This window comes from Phaenicophaeus curvirostris, chromosome 17, assembly GCF_032191515.1.
Source record: "Phaenicophaeus curvirostris isolate KB17595 chromosome 17, BPBGC_Pcur_1.0, whole genome shotgun sequence".
Classification (NCBI taxonomy): domain Eukaryota; kingdom Metazoa; phylum Chordata; class Aves; order Cuculiformes; family Cuculidae; genus Phaenicophaeus; species Phaenicophaeus curvirostris.
Window position 1 is genome coordinate 1,257,464 of NC_091408.1, and position 23,178 is coordinate 1,280,641.

Here is a 23,178-nt window from a genome sequence, read left to right on the forward strand (position 1 = left end):
GCTGCTGAAACAATTTCAAAACACGTCTTTGTTTTGAAACAATTTCTTTTTCCTTTGCCAATCTCCTTTAGTGTGAAGGGCTCTCCCTTCACACCAGGAACCAGGAGTAATAAGGCCAAGCATTCAACTTGCCTTCATTCTGTTCTCATGTGTAGGCACCACAAGCTCTGGCCTGACCACACCGAACACTAAAGGGCAAAAGAAGAGACAGTCGGTACCAGCTGAGGGGCTGCAGCATGTTCAGAGAGCAGCAATGGAGCTGGGGAAAGGTCTGGAGCCCAGAGGTTCTGGGAGCAGCGGAGGGACCAGGGGTTGTTCAGCCTGGAGAAGACGAGGTTGAGAGGAGACCTCATCGCTCTCTGTAGCTCCTGAAAGGAGGTTGTGGTGAGGTGGGTGTTTATCTTTTCTCCCAAGTAACAAGTGATAGGATGAGAGGAAATGGCCTCAAGTTGCACCAGGAGAGGTTTAGACTGGATACTAGGAAAAATTTATTCACCAACCGGGTTGTAAAGCACTGGAAGAGGCTGCCCAGGGAAGCGGTGGAATCACCATCCTTGAAGGGATTTAGAAGTCCTGTAGATGTGGTGCTTAGGGACGTGGGTTAGTGGTGGAGTTGGAATTGTAAGGTTTATAGTTTGACTCAATGATCTAAAAGGTCCTTTCCAACCTAAATAATTCCAAGATTCCAAGTTAATATTTAACACTTCCTAAACTGAGCGTTTCTAACGTACTAAGTGTATTAATGCAAATCCATGTACCACTGACAGAATGGGCAGAACATCCAGCAGATTACTGCCTCCAGATCCTACCTTTCCTTAACCAGTGAGATGCTGGCTTCTTGAAAGCACTTACACTTCAGGAAACTCTGTTTATGAAAGATATTTTGGTCCAGCAGGGCTCACTTTGAAATTCCTAAACAAGGACTAGAAGACTGTAATAAAAAAGGGAGCATTTTTAAATACACGCTTCCCCACAAGACGGTATAAACTGGAAGAAAATTACTACGTATGCTGATCAATGGTTTTATACGACTACTCAAGTTTCCTATAAGATCTGCTTGCAGCAAAGCTGCCTGTGTTTCTCTCTCACCAAGTTACGACACACCAAATCATGATCTCTCCACGCTTCACCTGGAGCCATTTCAGAAGCCCTTCACTAGGCAAAGCAATTAAAACAGAGTTCCTCTGTCCCATAATCTTATCCATCAGGGGAGCGCTCACGGAGAGCAAGTGCCAGTTCTATCCGTGGGGCACGGCCACAAGGGCTGGTAACATTGCGAAGGAGGCTGTAATTGTATCTAAACCATTATAGTCACATAGATCCAGTCTCAACATAAATATACATAAATGAAAAAAAAAAAAATCCCCCATTTTTTCCTGGTTCCACCTCCCGAACAAGCAATGGAGTACATGGAAAAGGAAGCACTCAGCACCCTGCCAGCAAGGGCGAGGGTTTTGACAGCACAGACCTTAAATGGCTGCATGGAGACATAACTGAACTTACGGACCACACAAAAAAAACTTACCTGAACTCCCACAAACTCTTTTTTCCCAATGGATTCCTCACATCAATTTGGAAGCAAACAAATTGCACTGGTTGGCCCAAGTACAAGACCCAGTGCTGGAAGCTTTCTGCTTTGACTGACTTTCTTAACCTACTTTATCCTTGTTCCTCTAAATAGGTCACATTACCAATTTTGCTCTTTTCATTCTTCTCCACACTGAGATACTTCACCTCATTTTCTTACGCTGCGCCTCCCACCTTCTCCTCAAGGGATGCCTCAGCCTCACACGCTGACAAGGCTCTGGCAGTATTCTGGTATTGCCACAACCGTGCGCAAATACCCCAGAGCTTCCTTCAAAATCAGCAACATACCACTCGGTCTGGTCCCTTTTCTTTTACAGGGCCCTCTCCCCTGTAGTAATGCCCAGAAACACTTCTTTACTATCACCTTAATCTCATTTAGAAACGGTTTGCACAGGTGCCTTTAACTCTATTTAATACACTATAATGTATTGTAAAGCTTGGTAGTCCAAAGTGTTTAACTAGGAAAGTATGATTTGCTAGCCCTTAAAATGCCATTATAATTGCTTTTATGTTAACTGTTTTCATAGGGTTTTTCTTTCTGCAGAAGATATGGAAGAAGACACGAAACTGTCTGATGGAAGGAGAGAGAAGGATGTTCTCACAGAAGGTTTAAGCAGCCAAGCGCCCCGTCTCACCACACTCTGTCCTCCTGCAGCATCGCGGCACACGTTAACAGGACGGCGCAGGTGCAGGATGCTCGAAGCAGAGCAAGCAGACATCGCCCAGCAGCCAGCACAGGAGTTACCGAGCCCTTTCACCAACGTTCCAAGACATTTTGGCTATTGCAGTAAGGAGAAGACAGTAAAAAGTAAGGGTCCTTATTCACCATACCACATTCGGAAGCCAATGCCAACAGGCAGCTGCTCGTGATGCGGCAGGGATGCGATGGGCTGGAGCTCCCAGCGTGCAGGCAGTGCCCCGCGCCAGGAAAGAACAGCACAAGAGGGTGAAGGACCTACACAAGACACCTCGAGGAGCTGCCTTCAGCTCTCCCCGCATAACAGCCCACAGCACGAAAGCACGACTGAAACTTAGAGACATAGGAGGGGAGGAACAGCGGGAGGGATGGAAACCGGCAAACAGCTTGATTGATCTAAGGCGAGATCCAGCCCCAGACAACACCTCTGCTGCACGCACAGCCACGCGGTACAGGCTCTGCAAAGGCTGTCCAGGTACAGTAACCGTGCGAGTCTTTACCTCGATGTTCTCTTATTTTACGTGTGTATTACGCTTATTTTATCCTCTTAGCCTCCTCTGGGAGAGGGCCCAGACCTCAGTCACCTGTCACACTCCCATGAGAAATGCCTTCTTTCCACAACACAAACCGAGCCGGCAGCGACCAAGCAGGAGACCCCAGCCCCGCAGGACGGCAGGCAGCTCTGGGCACGGGGAGTCTTTATTCTCCTGTCAGAAACTACTGCACAATCAGCACTGACCGAGCTCGGATCGGGAAGAGGAGCCTGCTGTCCACAGGACTAAACCCATTTTCTTCACCTTTTTTGCCATCTGTCGACTCTCTCCCGTAACAGAGAGGACTGACGACCCTGCCAACTCACGGAACAAGCAGAAACTTCCAGTTCGGGTTTCAAAACCTGCACAAATGCTTTGAAGACTGAGATCTTGGAAAACACACAACCAAAACTAGTACAGGATTTTGTTATTCCATGCATATACCAAGGCTTTAGCATAGAAGAGTCTGGTTCCTACCAGCTGGATCAAGTCTTAATGCAGCTATAACCAGAAATCAAAAGAAAAACTGAAGCTTGGATTAGACGAAGCAGCAAAGCAACAAGTATAGAAGAACAGAAGACACTCACTGCTCTGTGTCAGCAGTCACACACCTGATGCCGCTAGAACCAAAAGAAGCCATCAGTGACTTGCTGTTATTAAAATAAACAAACAATACATTAGAAAAATAAACTAAAACAGGAAGTCAGAACTGCAAAAGCTCAGATTACTATTTCTTTAAAGGCAGCATCAATTAAGTCTCCTCTATTCATGATTTGGCCTCGTTATCTGTTTAACACAGACTCCTTCCCCTTCAGCAGGTCTTTGGAATGGTGATGGGACTCGGGGCTCGCTGACACCAGTTCAGAGAAGAGGGTCAAGCAGGACAGTGCGCAGATTCAGCAGCGTAAGAGGGACATCTACAAGACGATCATTCTCACTTGCCTCACAGCATTTGGCATTTGTGAGAATCTTGTTCATCAACATCACAGACTGAAGATCAGAGAGGACAAAACCTATAACCTAGCCCCACTTCTCACACAAGACAGAACAGAGACCTTCCAGGTCTCCTGCCTTTGTACTAAAACAGAGAAGCACAGTAACTGCCAAACAGCCCTGCTCCTAACCCCATTCTCAGCATCCACAGGGTGTCAGATCTTTGTTTTCATCAGAACGGAAGTGCCACGTTCCAAAGACAGCTCAATTCCAAGATACTTCACTCCAAGGACATGATGACAAAGTGAACCTGAAGCCCAGAAAACTGGTAGCAGGAACTCAGTTTTATCAGAGCAAAGCATTATCCCCGATGTCCGCAGGATCACCGCTGTAAGCCACAGCTCCACAGTTAAGGTATGGAAACTAACACAAACCCCGTCGCAGGTGTCTCCCTATTCCGAGAGGATAACTGGCAAAGAAAACATCCAACAAGACAGTGACTCAAAGCCACAAAGAATTCCACTTCCTCAATTTCAATGGCCTTCAGGCACTCAAGCAAGAGGAAACCTAACCTGCCTAGTCACAAAAAAGCAGCAAAAAACGCCGAAAATGCACATTTCTGTTTTCCATTCTCAAAGGACGCACACGTTCCCCATGACTCGGTCTCCTCTGGTCACTGCCAGACACCTACAGATCTGCACAGTTGTTCTGAGCTACTGCTGTTGATGCCGTTAAAAGCTCTGCTGATGCTTCAGAGGGCAAAGCCCCCCGGACAGAAGTTCACAGTCTTTGGCAACTTTGGCATTTTGAGAAAACAGAGGAAAGGTTCAAAGCTGTCCAAATACAAAAGGGTGGGAGGGAGGCAGAAGGAAGGGACGCATGGGCACACAGTCCTGCCCTCCAGTTCCAAGCCTCCCCATCTTCTACACAAGAAGGAAGGCGGGCAATAGAATTGCCCCAAGGAACTGCCACGCAGGAATTTGGGAAGTGTCCCATTTCTCTTTTCTTCCTGGAGCTTAAAGCTCTGAGTTATGCTTGTTCTCCCCAAGCTGCTAACTTTCGAGCACAAAAAATATATGCGACTATGTATGTATATAACCTACGCATCATTTCAATTCAATGACTACATCATTAATTATTCCCCTGCTGCGGCTTCCGAGCAGAGACAAACCAACCAAACCCCAAACTTACATTGCATAAGAAAAAACAGGCACAGTGTTCTTAAATTGCTTCTCCAACATTGTCTGTATTTATAACCCACCCATATTACTATATTCAACAGTGTATCTACAGCAGGAGTAGCGAAAAACAAGAGACTAAGAAAGAATTACCAATGAGGAATGCGTGTCATTTAAAGGTTTTGAAACATCACAGCTTTTAACACTATTTAAAACAAACACTGTATTCCATCCTCTTTTCCCAGCACCTCACCTGAGCAGAGCCACTACCACCACAACTTCATAAGGAACTCAACATTCGATGCCCACACCTTAGCTATAAAGCACAATGAGCCACAGGAACAGAATCCTGACAAGTGCAAACAGAATTAAGCCACACAATCTCATTCAGAGCAAAAGAGCCACTGCCTGTCAAATCAGAGATACTTGTTGCCCCAGCACTGTCAGGCTGTACCACGAAGCACACGGTCCAACTACATCTCAGCTTTTGGTCTGAATGCTACAAGAAGTTTCAGCCATAAGGAGCTCACTTTGCTTTAAAGCAAAATATCATTTTAGACGTTTCAACAAAGTCTTGTTTTCACCTTCATTCTCCAATCAGCAGTTTTCAATTTCCAATCTCAACCATCCTGACGGCCAGGATATTGCCCCAAGAAACACATAACATCCCAGCACGCCAGCTGCCGCAGAGACGGTCCGGCCCTCGAGCAGTTTAAGGACCAGCTGACGCAGCAATCTAAGGATGAGTTTGCTGAATACAAACTGTGGCCACATGAAAGGAGACGCAGGAACATTGCATCTCTCTGAAGAGTTATTCTGGTAGACACTTGACCCTAATAAGACTTGTTCACAATAACACAAGAAGCAATCCAACAGCGTAACACCGCTGGATAGGAGTCTGACTGGTAACCAGCCCAGGAGTCAATGTTTGACCTATCAAAAGCTGGAAGCGCATGCTTTCTTCAGTTCTTCTTTTTTTATTCAGACTTCCAAGACTAATAAGTAATCAATGCTGTTAACACAAATAAAAGCAAAGCTTTGTGTAGTCCCGAAACCACCATCCCTTTGATCTTTTCTTTAATGCATGTCTGATTTTCAAGAATTTCTATTATTTCATTTAAAGAGAAATGTATTCCATCTCGAGCGAGCTGTGTCTGGCCCAAGCAGAGCTTGCGGGACCACCGGCCACTGCTGAACAGGTTCTTAGCAGCATGAGCTTTGTGGTCCTTTCCTAAACCTCTCACTGAGCATTAACTGATGATCCAGAGCAGCGGATTTTTGGAGCTCCACAGCTATCCAGCCTGGCTGGAACAGGGAGCCAAGATAGTGCTGTGAAAACCTGTATAAATTTTGGCTCCAACAAACTCATTTTCAGGGGGAGAGGAAGGCAGGATGACACTGACAAGAGATGCCATAAGTAACCTAAAATCCCAAGAGCAAAATATTACTGATGGCATCCAGCCTGGCTGCTCCAAAGCAACGTCTGCCAGAGTCCCTTCTCTGAAATAAAATAGTATATACAGTAGCTGGGCAAAAAAAAACACAACCAAAAACCAGCCTGTTCCCGACGTACGTTATCCAGTATCACAGATGAATAAATGAAACAGGTTTGGAGAGATAAACGGCTGTAAAAGATTTGCCACATAATTTAGCTTTCACTGTGGTCTCTCCTATTCCAGGGCTGCCTATTCTGGTACGAAGAGGGAGGTGACAGCAGATGCTGCACATACACTAAATGGACTTTGTAGGCCTCGTTATGTGCCTCCACTTATGCAAACCCAAGTCTTAACAAAACAGTCTGGTTTTTCCTCCACTTTCATTTGCCATCCCGAGGGAAGCGTGACCCTAGCAAAGGGCCTCTGCTCTGGGAACCCCAACTCCTGACACAAGGGGAACCTCAGAGCCTCCTGGCATCCCCGAAGACGCAGCTTCAAGTCTCACACTCGCTGTTCGATAACACACCAGCGTGCTGGGAGATGTCAGTGCCTGCTGCAGCCCCCACGAGCACCACCTCTGTTAAAAACGTCAGAAACACAGGTTAACTGGTCCATCCCGCTCTCCTCTGGGAGGATAAATAAACCCTTACATCAGCAGCGCATCCTCACAACCCTTCACCTTCCAGAAGAAATCCTCCTCATTCAAACCGCTTGGGAAAACAACTACTCAAAAGCAGGATTCTTTACTTTAAGAGAAGAATAAAAGGCTGATTTTGATAGGATTTGTGCTTGTGGAGCTTCACCTGTTGCTTTCACAGCTTATTTGCCACCAGTGAGCTTTCCAAAACCTCACACGTGTATTCGTGTGCATCAGTGGGACTCCAGCGAACAAACTCCTCGGCCGTTAATGAGCAATAGGGATCGCTATAGGCAATTGTTTCACAGTCAAACTTACTAAAACACCATTCAAGTCATGTTTCTTTACTTAGCCAAGGTGAAAAAATAAAGTCAACCATTACCAGTGACTATAAAGCGCTAGATAAGCACCTTGGGGTCTCACACGGCACGGAACCGCTGCGCCCCGATAAACCCCAACCCATCTCTCTGCCCAGAGCGCCCAGAGCAGCTCGGAACGGAGCTCCGGGCGGTGAAGGGATCGCTTAGACCTGGTGTAGGAGCAACGAGTACGGGGAGGCAACGCCTGAGACCCCATCGCGGGGATGCGGGACGCAGAGCGGGGACCGCAGCGCCCGGGGATCCTGGAGCTAACCCCGCACAGCGCGGGGCGGCCAGGGGACCATCCTGCACAGCCTCCACCCGGGACACCCGGGGGAGAATCCCGCACAGCATCCCCCCGGGGCCTCCCCGCAGCCCTGTACCGCCCCGCACAGCCGCCCCGGGGCAGCCGGGGGCTCCAGGGCAGCGGGGAGCCCTCCGCACAGCCCGCCCCGCGGCCCCCGCCCCGCAGCCCGGGGACAACCGGGGCCCTCCCCGTGCCCCCCCCCGGCCCGCAGCCTCCCCCCCGGGCCCCGCAGCGCAGCCGGGACACGGCCAGGGGCGCTCGTCCCGCGCCCCCCCGCGCCGCCCCCCGCCCCGGGCCCAGCCAGGGTCCCCCCCGGGCCCCCCCCATCCCGCACCGCGGTCCCGCAGCCCCGCGGGGGGCGGCGCGGCCTTTGTGCGCACGTGGGGCGCCGGGGCTCGGCTTTGTGCGGGCAGGTGCGGCCCGGGGCCATCTTGTCCCGCCCGCGCTCACCTGCACGATCTCGCCCTCGGCGCTCAGCGTGGCCCCCGCGCGCGAGAAGCGCCCCTGCAGCCCGGTGGTGTAGGTGGTGTAGTCGCCGCTGGGGCTGGACTCGAACAGCACCACCTCCACGAACGCCGTCTCCTTGCCCGGCGCCGCGCCCGGCAGCGCGGCCAGCAGCAGCCCGAGCAGCAGCGGCCCCGCGCCGGCCCCGCAGCCCCTCATCGCATCGCCCCGCGCCGCCCCGGGGCCGCGCTCACGGCCGCCTCAGCGCCCCATGGCCGCCGCTCCTGCCGCCGCTGCCCGCTCCGCGCCGCCCGCCCGCGCCCCGCCCCGGCCCCTCGCGCTCCGCCCCGGCCCCTCGCGCTCCGCCCCGGCCATTCAAGCTCCTCCCCGGCTTCTCTCAGCCCGCCCCGGCCCCTCACGCTCCTCCCCGGCCCCTCACGCTCCGCCCCGGCCCCTCACGCTCCGCCCCGGCCCCTCAGGCCCCTCACGCTCCTCCCCGGCCCCTCACGCTCCGCCCCGGCCCCTCACGCTCCGCCCCGGCCCCTCAGGCCCCTCACGCTCCTCCCCGGCCCCTCACGCTCCGCCCCGGCCCCTCAGGCCCCTCAGGCTCCTCCCCGGCCCCTCACGCTCCGCCCCGGCCCCTCAGGCCCCTCACGCTCCTCCCCGGCCCCTCACGCTCCTCCCCGGCTTCTCATCCCGCCCCGGCCCCTCACGCTCCTCCCTGGCCCCTCACGCCCCTCACGCTCCTCCCCGGCTCCTCACGCTCCTCCCCGGCTCCTCACGCTCCTCCCCGGCTCCTCGCGTCCCGCCCCGGCCCCTCACGCTCCTCTCCGGCCCCTCAGGCCCCTCAGGCTCCTCCCCGGCTCCTCGCGCTCCTCCCCGGCCCCTCACTCCCCGCCCCGGCTTCTCTCCGCCCGCCCCGGTCCCTCGTTCCCCGCGCCGGCTCTGTCCGTGCTCCCCGCGCCGCTCCCCGCCCGCCGCAGCTCCTCCTCCTCCTCCACCGCCCCGGTTTCTCTCCGCCCCACGTTTCTTTCCACCCCCCCCGCCCCGGCTCCTGCCCTCCCCGCCGCTCGGGGCCGGGCGTCCCTTCCACCCGCCCCGCGGGGTCAGCCCCGCCCGCCTGGGCCTGATGCTGCTCCTGCTGCTGTTCCTGGGGCCGGAGCCGCTCCCGGTGCCTGGGACACTCCCGGTGCAGGCCTGATTCTGCCCCTGCTGCTGCTCCCGGTGCTGGAGCCGCTCCCGGTGCCAGGCCCGGTGCTGAGCCTTATCCTGATCCTGGTGCCTCTCCCGCTTCCCGGTGCGGCACCAGCTCCCGGTGCCTGGGATGCTCCCCCTCCCAGTCTGGTCCTGGCAAAGCCCGGTGGTTCCCCATGCAGCCCCGGCCGCTGCAGGGCTCAGGGGAAGCGCAGCGCCAGAGTGACCGGTTCCCACTGGAGACACGACATTCCACCGGTGTGGGGCCTTCCCAACAGCTCCGGGGTTGTGCAGGGCAGGAATGGCCAGTCCCGCACCCTGGACTCCGCAGGTGCCTCCACGAGAGGAGACGGGAAGCACAGGCTCTTGGGCCCCTCCGATAACGCCCACCTGAAACCCCCACGGACGGCTTGGAGAAGGGGTACGGGCCGTGGTCTCCTGCTCCGTCTTGCACCACAAGGACTGGGTGCAGCCAGCAGAACAGCTTGTCTCAGAAAGCACCCACCACCGAGGTGTGGGACTCGTTAACACAAGGCATTACCGAGTCTAAAAGTAAAAATCAGTTGCAAGCGGGATCAGACAAAGTGAGATGGGAGAGCCCTTGCTGGCTGTGGAGCACAGTGCTGGGGAGCAAACCCTCTGAGATGCACTCTGTAAGGAAATTCAGCGATTCCAAACTAAAGGCCTGAAGCTTCTCTGGGATTAGTGGCCTAGAGGGAGACAGCTTTGACTCAACTCCAAACGATAAAAATTGACTGTTTGATAAATGACTGGTTTCATGAATTGAGAACATTTTAGGAAGTCCCCACCTCTTCTGTTGAGTCTCTAAGTTCAATTATTGCCTCAGTCGCAGCAGGGACACACAGTGCAATCAGAAAGAAGTCAGTGCAGGGGCAATGTAAAAGGAAAACAAACCCAAACCGTAATCCAGACACCCTCCCAGAGAGTTCTGCACAGTTTTTTCACTAATGTGTTTCTTAAATCAAACTCAAGACCCTGCTTTTCACAGCAAACTGTACCTGCGACTCCTCACAGACCAGGTGTCCACGGGGAGGATTGAGGAGAGCCGTTTGTCTCATTCACCTTCCCACACCTGCGTTTCCAGGTGATTTCAGTAACGGGTAACCCAGACTGCTGCCCACGTTCCCTACGTGTTTAACACCGTGCTCTGCGGATGCCGATACCCCTGCAGCTTGTTTCAGAAGCAAATTAAATTGCCGAACCGCCTAACAAGCACTGGAAACAAGAGATGTCCTTTGCCCAGTAAATTCGCAGCCACCTACCTGTCTGCTCTTTTCCATCACCAATAAAACTGTTCCCCTGCACCTCTGGAGACGAGGCTGCAGAGCACAAACAAAGGCTTAGGACCGAGCCAAAGCTTTACTCCAACCTACCTGAGTGCCTGATGAGTCTCCGTTGCTGAAGCTGCATCAGACAGAGCCCACCCCAGCTCTCCTGGGTCATCTCTGAGGGAGGGAGATGCGATGCACTGAGGCAGAGCAGCCAGCAGGTGACCTCCTAGACTCGAACAGCCCGAGCTCCTCTGCCCTTTGGCCGCATGTAAATCCTGCCAAAAGATCCCCAGAAACAGCCGTTTGGATTAGAGATGCCTCCCACAGCCTTTCATTTTCATGCAGTTGAACTTTATGACTGCAGATGGGAACAGCGAGCCAACTGTAACGGACAAAATGGTTTTGTGTTGATGAAAACCACGTTTCCATCGTTATAATCAATTATCCTAAATTAAAGTAAAATCTATTGTAACTTGTCAGCTCAATTAAAGACCAAAAAAGAAAAAACAGTGGAGATTTATGTTAAAAAAAAGTACTATGCAGCTGCGGCTTTGCCTCCTGCTATTTAGAGTTTGGGAACACGATTTGTCCAAGTAAACTAGCATTGAAGCTATCCAAATTAACCAACAGAGTAGGCACAACTTTAGTTCTGAAAATTAATTGTGAATCAAATTCCCTCTTAATGTTTGAAAAGTTATGGTTAAGGTCTTAAACAATGTGCAGTCTTCTAAATCCGCATGAAGGGGAAGCATTCTGATTTGGGAACCCTTCTCTCTCTCTACACGTGATTGTCTGCTGAAGGGAAAAGACAACGAATCAGGCCTGTAAAACTGAAATGTGTTAAATTGCACTAAAAATATCCTTATTTGGATAACTGCAGCCTCTTCTGTTTGCAAACTCTCGTCCAACGTACAGAACAAGTCTACATGAGAGTTGCAACACAGTACAGACACGTGTGATGGGTTCCTGCAGGGCCCTGTCACCAGAGGCGGAAAAGATTACTGAGAAATCACCTTAGGCAATGGTTGTGATACACTGTTTGACACCCCCCCTCTGCAAGGACACGTAAGAACAGAATGAATTTGGAAAAAATAAGGAGCTGTATTTTCCAAGCTTCTCAATATCCATTCATTCTGCAAGAAGGACCCTCAAACGCATCCATACAAACGTTTTCTCCCAGCTACAACCCCACTACATCCTCGATACTGTTAGGTTTGTGTGTTCATGTTAGTGTTTAGCAGTTTCTTTGCTCATAATATTGAGGAAACATCCAGTGTAAATAACACACTGCCTATTCCTGGAGATCATAGTTACAAACAATCTAAATTCTAACACTTCACTGTTTAATTTGATGCTGCAATTAGTGTTTCTGGAGTGACTGCACAGTGCAAGCTGCTGTTCACTTGGCCCTTGCTTCAACCAATACACTGTTTAAAGTGAACAATGTGTAAACAACACAAAATCAATTGGAAGCACATGATAAAAGTGTATGATGTATCAGCTGCCCATATTAATTGCAATGGAGAAACCCAGCGATATGAAGTTCTCCTATGATTAGAGACAACAAATAGATTTTCAGCCTCTCTGGCTGCTAAAAGCAAAAAAAATTATTAAACCGGGACTGGCTAAAATGAAGGAATTGCTACACTAACAGCTGCTGCATTCACGTGAAGGTGAGTTAAGCAACTATTTATTTCATCGCAGATTATCTATTATACTGGAGACTCACCTAGGTTACAAGATCTGACTGGCACTTTTAATTAATCACCTTAAAGCACTGCATTTCCCACATCTGAGTACGAACACACCATCTCTTTAATTAGTGTGTAAAGGGCTTCAGCTGCCCCTGACCATTCACATCAGAGTTACCGCTAAAGTCAAGTGCTAACAGAGCAAAGAAATGAGGCTGCCAGAAAGGGAACATCGTGGACTCATCCCTCCGACCAGCAGCCGTTACCCTGTGCCCACAGAGCACTCAGCAAACCCAAAATGTATAAGGCAGGAGACGGATGATTCTGACAAGGCTCCTCACATTTTGGGTCACACAGAACCTACCATGAGACAGAACTGATTCCAAACTGGACAATTCCTGATAACTTTCCTCTGCCTCTGTCCACGCCGGGTCTCTCACGACAGCTGGCGGCAGGCTGCTGCGTCCCCACGGCAGGACGAGGGGAAGGCACCCAACGGAAAAATATAAGGAAATCGTTTCAAAATCACAAAACAAGAAAGTTGCAGGATTCTCAGGGGCTCTGGACTTCTAAAGACATTTCAAAGCTTAGGGAATGACTAAGAAATAAGAGAAGGTATTTCCTTCCAGAAGCTGGCACTGCTCCAGAGAAGAGCTGGCTCCTGCCAGTGGGAAGTGGTCATCGTGTTTCCCTAAGAGCAGTTGTTTACCACCCAGAGTGTTTTCCAAGTAAAGGCACCAGTTCTGAACCAGGATGTGCAAACACAAAAACTGACTGGAAAAGGAGCTTTTAGTTGTGCGAGGTTTCACCAGGTGGCTGTTTTCCTCAGACAGCTTGCTCAGCACGTTACATACACACACAGAACCCAGAACACACGCTGTTGGCTCTCTGGGTCAGCACAGCAGCAAGCTCTGTCTCTCTCGTATTGCCCAGGCACATCCTGCAACATCACTCACTGTATCATCTCAATGAGCACAGTATGTCTACCTTTTGTCTTTCACCTGTGCCTCCCACCACTCTACAAAGGTGGACACAATGCCTCTCAAGTAACATCACATCTAAAGGCAGAGCTCACAGTGCACAACTCTAGCCTCTAGTTGAGCCAAGACCTCAATCACATCTGGAAATTATGTTAAAATGTCGCATCTTCCAGCACCTCCAAACCCTGCATTATCTGCACAGCTCGCTTTTTCTTCATTTTCCCACCAGCACTATGAAGAGATCTATGCAGGGACACACCACGCTTGGAACCAAGCTAGGAAGCAAAGAGCTAAAGTAGGGCTACAGTGCAGATACAGGTATTACAGTCAGACCAACCACAGCCAAGCACCTGAGATGCCACCAGCGAGGCCTTTTAAACGGAAAGGAAATCCACAAGACAGCGTTGAGGATAGAGAGGTGCAGGGAGGGGATGGGCTCACAACTTCAAGCAAGGTGGCTGGAAACAGAAGCCAGAACAACAAAGCAAAGCCCCAGAGTAAGGCACTGAACCACAACAACAACCACCTCCCCTTGACCTTTGGGATTCCTTGACACCGAGCAGAGCCCCTGGCCTGAGCTGGCTCCCCTAGCCAGATGATCCAAGCTGTTTGATTCCCAGGTGGAGTCTCTCAGGGCCTGGCAGATGACATAAATCCTCCTAAGGGCATCCAGTCACTGTGTGTAAAGATCTGTTTACATGAGCAATGTTTGCAAAGCTTTCCGGTAATGTTTGATTTTTACAGAACTGGTAGCACAGGGGTGCTGGGAAGCAAGCCCTGCCATTTATTGAGGTGGGGGTATCTCATCTTTCTTTATATTCCCAGGAGCAGTGTGTTCCAGTCTCTGAATGTGCAAGACAAATCTGGTTCTCAGTCTGACAGAACAAATCCAATCAAGAGATCTTTATCTCAAATTACTGGAATGTCCTTGTAAACAGGTAGGCTCTCCCTTTAGGGTCAGCAGCCTGCGACTGTGGGTGGGAGAGACCCCCTTTCAGGTGAGAGTGGGGATTAGCAACTGCTTCCACACAGAGACTGCTGCTGTTTAATAAGCACATCAGTTTCCTGGGAGAAACAGTAAATTGGCAAAAAAAACCCTGTAACTGCTACAACATTATACAGGTCAGTTCATTCTGGTCTTCCCTGAGACCAGAGAATTTTTGAGTTTCAGAGTTGTCTAAGTTACCTCAGTCTCTTGCGGATCAGAAGCAAGGCTTCATTGCCTCTGGTGACAAAAGAACTAATTCTGTTGGGCTGGAGAGACAGAGAAGCCTCCTATGAGGGCATGTGACCTCCATCACAAGACAAGTGATGCCGGAGTCAACTGATGCTGCCTGCTGTGGGCAAAACACAGGCAGAACTCCAGCATGAAGTTCTGAAGGTAGAACTTGGAATAAGAGTTGCAACAGGAGGCACTCAAGAGAAATGTGATGGGATCGTCCCTCACCTCAAAAGCAGCAGTCAGAGGACTGAGCCATGAAGATGATCAAAGCGAGAATCTCCAGCCTGTGCTGGTGGCCCACAATGCCGCTCTAAGGCAGAGCTGAGGCAGACTTACCCACTGCTCCTTGCAGTTCTGGGCAGTAACAGGTACCAGTAACGTGTGTGGGTGGAACACGAGGACAAGGAACTGGAATGCAAGGTACACATTTGTAAGATGCTTGCAAGAGAGTCAGGGTTTAAAGCTGGACTCACTGGGCCTTTTCCACACTTTCCTGGTGGTACACTGGAAACAACCATAGAGGCCAATGAGGCAGAGTCTCAATAATAAGTCTTAATGGAGAAGGAATGATAGCTGAGCAAAAAAATCACCTTTCTGCAGGACTGGCTCGCAGCAATGTGTGAAGAGAAAGCAAAGCCAACGTCACGTCCTACAGCACGTGGCTCCGTTAGCAGCTCCATGCAGGAGGCAAAGATGCGGATTCTGCCTAATTCCTTGTACTGTGGCAGTATCACCTTTCTGCTCAAAAACAAGGTATGTCGTTGTTCCACCAGGCTTGCCAGACTCCTGAAAAGCGCTATATCCTTTATTAGCACATTGCCTGTGAATTGTCCCCAGAGCAGCACGAGCCTCATGTATGTTCCCAAAAAGCCTGAACAGTTAAAACTAGAAGGAAGTGTTGCCAGTGCCCCAGACAACTGAATAACATGGCTGAAGTGAAGCTCCTGCCTTGCTCCAGCTGAAAATGAACTCAGCAGCTAGGTTAGCAGAGTCTCTGGTGGAAAGGCAGTGGTTGCTTTCCAGCTTAACACTGACAGCAGTGGAATTTTGAGATGCACTCTGGAATTCCAGTGTGTAATGATGAAATTTAAGAACAAGTTAAATGAATACAAAGATCATTAAAAACATTACAGGTTTGGAATAACCTCATTTTAGGCCAAGGAACAGCTACTGATATGGATCTGGGAATACTCCAGCTGCTGAGCTGGGGGCCCTGGGCCACTTTCCAAGTGTTTTCAGGCGCACGTTGGGCAAACAAGCTCTTTCTCAGACTATGCCTGTTAAACTGTCTTCTCTCTACACCCTCTTCTTCCATTTTCTTTCCCTCCTCTATGCCCCCTTTTCATGAATAGATAAGATTCAACTCATATTTCTTTCTCTGTATCTGATATTATACGAGGGCAAAGCCACTCCACCTTTGTTAAACAGAGCCATTTCCTTCTGTGGCTTGGCCACCTGGAACATACAACGTAAAACGACGTTAGCAGGAGCTCCTGGCAGGACAGCCAAAGCCTCCTTGCCAGCGTATCCTTTACCTGGATGGGGGTGCTGCACCACAAGGCAGGGCGAGAGGCATTTCTGAGTAACAACAACACTGTCACATGGATCACAAGCTTGAATCCAATGCCTGGGAAAAAAAGAAAAATACAAAAACTGCATAGTGTGAACAGTGAATTTGGGGAGGAAAAAAAAAAAGGTAGAAATCAGAATTAAACTTGAAGTATTTTAATTAAAGATTTCTGAAAGGGTGTCTCAGCGCAAGACCAGTTCTACCGAAGTTTTATTTGCCACTCCTTCACCCAGTGACTTAAACATACATTTAATAAAAGAGTTTTTGTAACATAGTATTTGTTAGTCTAAGTATTTTCTCCATGACTACATCACAGGTCATCTTATCAATGCTACTGCAACTATTCAATAGGACTGGACTGCAGGGTGTCCTGCCCTTCTCTTACCCTCCAGCACCAGGCACGGCAGTGGCCGCATTCATTGCGTTCGGTGAGAGTGGGGAGGGCAAGGGCAGCTCCCAGTCTCGTGCCTGGTCACATCTCACTGGAAAGTGGCTCGTGTTCTACTACTAAAAAGGATGTCTCTGTTCTGTTAAAGCTTATTTGTGATCACAAGCGTTTGTTGCAAAAGAAAAAAAGAAAAGGGGGGTGCTTTTACTTTGGTTCCATATAAAATTAAACTGGAAATTAGATTACAGACAGGAAGTTAGGATTTTTCTTCAGACACAGTGCAAAGAAATCTCAATATGGAATCGTAGAATGGTCTGGGTTGGAAGGGACCTCAAAGCCCATCCAGTCCCACCCCTGCCCCAGGCAGGGACACCTCCCACTGGAGCAGGTTGCTCCAAGCCCCATCCAGCCTGGCCTTGAACCCCTCCAGGGATGGGGCAGCCACCCCTGCTCTGGGCAACCTGGGCCAGGGCCTCCCCACGCTCACAGCTAAACCTTTCTCCCTAAGACCTCATCTTCATCTCCCCTCTTTCAGCTCAAAACCATTCCCCTTGTCCTGTCTCTGCCCTCCCTGATCCAGCCCCTCCCCAGCTTTCCTGTACCCCCTTTCAGTACCCTCTGTACTATAAGTACTCATTTATACGGTAAATCACACCATGGCCAGGCTCACAAGTGGAGCCATAAATACCACAAAGCAGCACAAGCAGGGGCAGCCTGTTCAACATTTTTGTTTGTTGTAAGAAAGAGAAACTTACTTGAAAGGAATGGCCGAGATCAGAAAAAGATATTAACAATGGACCTGCATTTTGTTAGAAGACAGTAAAGGTTTTAATTGGGAATTAGAATTACAGAAGAAACACAAGCCCAAACCCAGCAGAGGAATAAAAACTTGAAGCAGACGGTTTCGGTGCCGGGGACCTGAGGGGCTCAGCAGCACCAGCACAAACCACGTTTTGCACTCGGACTAAAAGGCTTATCGAAAAGTTGCCGTATTTTTCACAAAGGTGTCAAAGTAGAAAGGTGAACTCAGCCTTAACTAAACGTCACTCTGCAGCCAGGAAGGGAAGAACAAACACAACCTCACAAACGCAGAGTTTGTTCTTTGTATCATGAAAGCCTGGCAGCGCTCGAGCGCTGGAGCAACGCCAGCACCCCAGCGCCTTTGAACTCCTAGAGACGTGTTTTTCCTTTACTGTTTAACATCTTAACTGATTTAAATTCAAGGTACAAATAGATTTTAGCAAGAAATGATAAGTAGCTCAAGTTTCAACATTTTGTAACTACCCAGGTCGCGGGCAACCGCCCCGCGCAAAGCACGGAGGGCTCTGGGCATGGAGCTGTGGACGGCATCGCAGAGCAAGCCCTGGCCCTGGGTGGCTGCGCCCCGCGGCCGGCACCGAGGAAGAGTCGTGTTCCATGTGTGCCGGGGCACAGCCCTGTGCACAGCACCGCGGGGCCTGCACCCACAAACCATGGGAGGACGCGCTGGGAGAGCTGGGGTTGTTCAGCCTGGAGAAGAAAAGGCTCCAAGGAGACCTTAGAGCAGCTTCCAGGATAGAAAGGGGCTCCAGGAAAGGTGGGGAGGGGGTGTTTACAAAGGCTTGGAGCGATAGGACACGGGGGAATGGGGATAAACTGGAAAGGCGCAGATTTAGAGTAGACGTAAGGAGGAATTTCTTCACCATGAGGGTGGGGAGGCCCTGGCCCAGGTTGCCCAGAGCAGAGGTGGCTGCCCCATCCCTGGAGGGTTCCAGGCCAGGCTGGATGGGACTTGGAGCCCCTGATCCATGGGAGGTGTCCCTGCCCGTGGCAGGGGTGGGAATGGATGGACTTTAAAGTCCTTTCCAACCCAAACCATTCTATGATTCACCCGCCTGGGCCCAGGCTCCCTCAGTATTGATGTAACCCAAACCTCTCCTGGCGCGGTGACGTCCTTTGCCGGCTGACACGACTGGCGTGTGTGTGACCCCCCCCACCGTGCTGGCATTCCCAAGGAACACCCTGCATTCGGGGAGAACCCCAGGTCCTCCTCCAGGCTCTCACAGCTCCTACTCGCTTGACCTCTCAGCTTTTACTCCATTCTCACAGCATCCGTCACAGCTTCATTAGTGACACTTTGTTCCCAGCAGAGCTGTCCCCACTCCTCAGCTCTGCCGGTCACACAGGGCCAAGCAGGGCTGAGCAGGGCCTGAGCCCACATCAACAGGGCCAAGCGGAGCCCAACAGGACCAAACAGGCACAACCAGAACCGAGCCCGGACGAGCGGGGCCCAACAGGGCCGAGGGGACCCAAATGGTGCCGAACAGAGCCGAGCGGCGCCGAGCTGAACCGAGCGGTGCCGAACAGAGCCGAGCGGCGCCGAGCTGAACCGAGCGGTGCCGAACAGAGCCGAGCGGCGCCGAGCTGAACCGAGGCGGTGCCGAACAGAGCCGAGCGGCGCCAAACGCGGCCGAACGCAGCCGAACAGAGCCGAACTGGGCAAAAGGGAGCCGAAGATGGCCGAAGATGGCCGAACGGAGCCGAGCGCAGCCGAGCCCCGCGGTCTGATGCAACTGGAGGCGCCGCTCCCCTCCCGCCGCAGCCAATCGCGGCGCGGCTCGCGCGTGACGTCACGGCCCGCGGGCCAATGAGCGCGGGCCACGCTGGTAGAAAGGCGGGGGGGCGGCGCGCGGCCCCAGAGCGGAGCCCGCGGCCATGGCGGCGCCACCGCGCCTGCTGCTCATCCCCGGCGAGGCCGCGCTGCCCGGCCCCGAGCCGCCGCCGGCCCGCAAGCGGCAGCGCCTCACGCACCTCAGCCCGGAGGAGAAGGCGCTGCGCAGGTGAGTGGGGGCCGGCCCGGGGCGGGGCGGGGGGTCCGGGGCGCGCTCACCGCCCTGACCCGGCGCTGCCGCCCCGCAGGAAGCTCAAGAACCGCGTGGCGGCTCAGAGCGCGAGGGACAGGAAAAAGGCGAGGATGGCCGAGCTGGAGCAGCAGGTGCTGGAGCTGGAGGAGGAGGTGAGGAGCTGGGGGGATGCGGGGCTCCTGCTGATCCCCTTCCTGATCCCCCCTCGTGTAAATCCTCCCCTTGTCCCCCTTCTAACCCCCCCTCGGCAGGGACCGTCCTGCTTTGTCCCCCTTTCTGCCCTCTCCCCTCTGTAAGGACCCTCCAGTTTTGTCCCCCCTTCTGCCTTTCCCCCTCTGTGCCCCGTGACGGGGCCCCCTACCCCTCGACAGGATCTCCCTGCCCCTCCCACCACGTCTCTTCCCCAGCACTGACGCAAAAATTAGTCACTCTTGCCAAAGTGAAATATTCCGCTTTGAGATGAAGCCGAATCAGTTTTCTCACATTCAGCTCAGTCTCACTTAAGTAACTGTGTTCTCTGAAAGCTAACTGCTGTATTTTAGACAGTGTGCCTCTCGGACAGCAGGTTTTTCAGACACTGTTCTCATTAGAAATGATAATGCCTTGTGTTAGGTATAATCTGTGCTGAATAGATGTGATATGCTCTGTTTCCTCCTGTAATCGCTTCCATTTGTTTAATAGTTTCTGCTTATCTAAAGAATGTATGGCCAGATAGGCAAGGGAACTGGTACAAATCAGCAGGGATTTGGCTGTTGTGAAGTTCCTAATAAGGTTAAAATTAGTTCTGGGAAGTAATAGAATATGCATGAGATTTCTGGGAAATGTTATGCAAGGCGATTGAGAAATAAATTCTGTAACCGGCTCCTGTCTTGTTACACGATCGGTGGGACTATTCCCCTGCATACAGCATGGTAATAAAGGATGCTTGCTTTCTAAAACTCCAAAATGAGTCTTGGAGAGCTTATTTGCTGGTGTTTTTGGTATCAGAACCAGAAGCTTCTGCTGGAGAACCGGCTCTTGCGGGAGCAGACGTGTAACCTCACCGTGGAGAACCAGGAGTTGCGCAGCCGCCTGGGGTTGGATGCGCTGAAGATGGAGGAGGAGGAGGAGTCCAAAGTAAGGCATATGCTGTAGCCGGTGTCCTTGTGTCTCCCTCCCTTGTCCCTGCTCTGAGGTGTTCCCAATGGTACCAGGTGTGAAGCGAGCGCCGCTGGTAGCAACATGGCTCGTTCCAAGCTGCTTTAAGATAACTTCATCTGCTCTCCTGCGTTATGTTCTAGGAATAGTGGCAACTGCGCCAGTCACTGCCTGTTTCAAAAGAACAGGGGTGTAGTGGAGGGGTTCAGGCTTTTGTTCTTCTCCCAAGTATCAAGTGAGAGTAGAGGAAATGGCCTCAAGTTGCACCAGAGAAGGTTTAGACTGGATATCAGGACAAATTTCTTTACCTAGAGAGTGGTGAAACACTGGCAGAGGCTGCCCAGGGCAGTGGTGGAGTCTCCATCCCTGGAGGGGTTTGAAAACTCTGTAGATGTGGCACTTTGTGACATAGTTTAGCAGGCACAGTGGGGCTGGGTTGATAGTTGCACTGGATGAGCTTAGAGGTCTTTTTTGAACTTAATGATTCTATGATTTAAAAGTGGTGAACAAAATAAATCTGCAAATGTGTGGAAGTTTGAGACAACTTTGGAAGTGGCCTTACCCTCATGTTCCTACCACACAAAGGAGTGGAGAATCTATTGTTGGCAGCCTTTGCGGGAAGAGTGTGGTCTCCAGGATGATGTTCTGTACTGTGTGCCAGAACACCTGTGGGGACTGACTGTGTTTTTTCCCTTGGCGCAGGTTGTGAAGGAATTGCAAGTGGATGAGATTAGAGTGGTGACCGGGTCCGCTGAGTCCGCAGCACTCAGACTACGTGTTCCTCTGCAGCAGGTGCAGGCCCAGCTGTCACCACTTCTGATCACTTCCACATGGATTCTGATGGCAGTGACTCTTCAGATGCTGAGGTGAGTGTCCTTTGCTATCCAGAATGGCCATGACATTTGAAGCTGCTGTGGATTTAAAACTAGTGTTGCAATTTCTTGCTATAAAATCACCTGATGACTTCCTATAGTTGGCTTGTTTTCCAAGTCTTGGCATGCCCTACTTGCTGTGTAGGGCTGTATCCAGTTAGCGCAGGAGCTCGTGTGACTTGAACAAGTCCAGTTTTCTTAAAGTCCTAAAGCATATTGCCTGAAGTGGTCTCTTAGTTCTTGCATCTAAAGTGTACAAATACTAAAAGCATACTGTGCTCCCACTGCTGTGGAAAACACACTTGATGGTTTTGCTCATGTGCTGGTTCTTAGCAAAGCTGCTTGAACTTCAAGTCTGACCATTATGAAATGTAAGAACAGGCATCTTTCACCTTCAACAGAAAAAACAAAACCACAAAGAAAAGCCCAGCAAAAATACTCTCAAGTCCCCAGCTTTGGTGACAGGCAGGTCTGTGTAAGCCATGCTCTGGTCCTTGCTCTCTGGAGCCAGCGGGCAGCATGGTGTTTGTACCTGAAGGGTCCAAGACCTTGGAGTTTCTTACAGAGACTGTGAATGTTAAATGCATGTAGAATTTCATGAGGATTGCCAGAACCCTTACAAAAGAGTTAATGGAGAAAACTTATCTGAAAGACAAGCGATTGCCTTAACTGTCTGTTTGGATAGCAGTAGTCTTGGTGAAACTGGTTCTATGATCATGTGAGTGTATTTTAACTTGCAGATGAGGGTTAATAGATGCCACAACTGATGTTTTTGCTGTCACAGTAGCAGGCTGCCTTTCTAATACTGTTTCATTTTGCAGTCTGATCTCCTCTTGGGATTTCTGCACAGTCTGGACCCAGAGATGTTTCTCAAATACACTGATTCAGAGTCAACGTGCCTGGAAAAACTGGAGGAAGAGATCTGTGGAGAAACAAATTCCATACCAGCCTCCCCCTCTCCCTCTTTGGGGTCCTCATCAGCAAAGCTGGAGGCCATTAATGAACTGATAAGGTTTGATCATGTGTACACAAAGCCCCTGATACTGGAGGTTCCTGTTAGAGGGGGCGATCAAACCAATAGGCTAGTGAAAATTGAGGAAGTCTCTCTCTCTGCATCTGAAGACAGAGCTATCCCTGAAGTCCCAGTATCTGTGAAAGAGGAACCTGTAGACAGCTTTATGCCTGAGCTGGGCATCTCTCACTTGCTTTCTTCTCCTCGTAGTCCTGCAGCCTCAAGCTATCTCTTGGATGCCTGTAGTGACTCTGGATATGAAGGATCCCCATCGCCCTTCAGCAACTTGCCCTCTCCACTTGACATTGACTGTGCTTGGGAGGATAGTTTTGCCAATGAACTCTTTCCCCAGCTGATCAGTGTCTAACTTGCAGTAGTGTTGACTCCCCCTGGATGATGATCCTGGCAGGATAACAGGATGTGCTTTTCTGGGGCAGGGGGGGAATCAAGTGTGTTCAGAAGGTGTTGGTCACTTCGACCCATGCTGGTAGCTGGAGGGAGGACCAGGGCCTTTCTCTGGCTGTGAAACAGCCTGGGGTGTCCTGCCCTGCCCTCCCCTCTGTAGTTAATAGTCCTGTCAGTCTTGGCTTAGAAGGGAAGGCAGCATGCTTCTCAACTTGCCAGTTCTCCAGAAATCTGGAAGTAGTCCTTTTATTTTCCATTTAAAGTATTTTTTACAGTGGGGTATTCATGTATAGATGACCAGGTTCAAATTGAATAGTCTGTACACTCTACAGATTTACTATGTAAATGCTTGTTTTCCATTTGCTTTGTAGAGTTCCTTTCTCCATTTAATATTTAACTGTACTGGTGCAATTAAATGTGCAATGCAGCTCACTGACCCTTCCTTGCCTTGGATCTTGATG

At 50.9% G+C, this 23,178-nt stretch overlaps 3 protein-coding genes across 3 annotated transcripts in view; 1 reads left to right on the forward strand and 2 right to left on the reverse strand.

The window, feature by feature from the left end:
- Nucleotides 1–8,406, reverse strand: part of ZNRF3 (zinc and ring finger 3) — a 69,589-nt gene extending 61,183 nt beyond the window's left edge. The window contains exon 1 of the mRNA XM_069871423.1: nucleotides 8,118–8,406. Coding sequence (XP_069727524.1) covers nucleotides 8,118–8,330 — 213 coding nt within the window. The 5' untranslated portion in view covers nucleotides 8,331–8,406. The remainder of the gene's footprint in view (nucleotides 1–8,117) is intronic.
- The window catches only part of CCDC117 (coiled-coil domain containing 117), a 50,110-nt gene that overhangs the window by 18,417 nt on the left and 8,515 nt on the right, over nucleotides 1–23,178 (reverse strand). The window lies entirely within an intron of this gene.
- Nucleotides 19,143–22,446, forward strand: XBP1 (X-box binding protein 1). Its single transcript, XM_069871244.1, has 5 exons — nucleotides 19,143–19,267; nucleotides 19,347–19,443; nucleotides 20,279–20,407; nucleotides 21,131–21,294; nucleotides 22,122–22,446. The coding sequence occupies exons 1-5, from the start codon at nucleotides 19,143–19,145 to the stop codon at nucleotides 22,306–22,308; spliced, it is 702 nt and encodes a 233-aa protein (XP_069727345.1). The 3' UTR covers nucleotides 22,309–22,446.

Coding starts and splice junctions, on each gene's coding strand:
- XBP1 (XM_069871244.1), top strand. CDS start 19,143: ATGGCGGCGCCACCGCGCCTGCTGCTCATCCCCGGCGAGGCCGCGCTG. Junction 19,444..20,278: donor TGCTGGAGCTGGAGGAGGAG/GTGAGGAGCTGG, acceptor TTTTGGTATCAG/AACCAGAAGCTTCTGCTGGA. Junction 21,295..22,121: donor GTGACTCTTCAGATGCTGAG/GTGAGTGTCCTT, acceptor TTCATTTTGCAG/TCTGATCTCCTCTTGGGATT.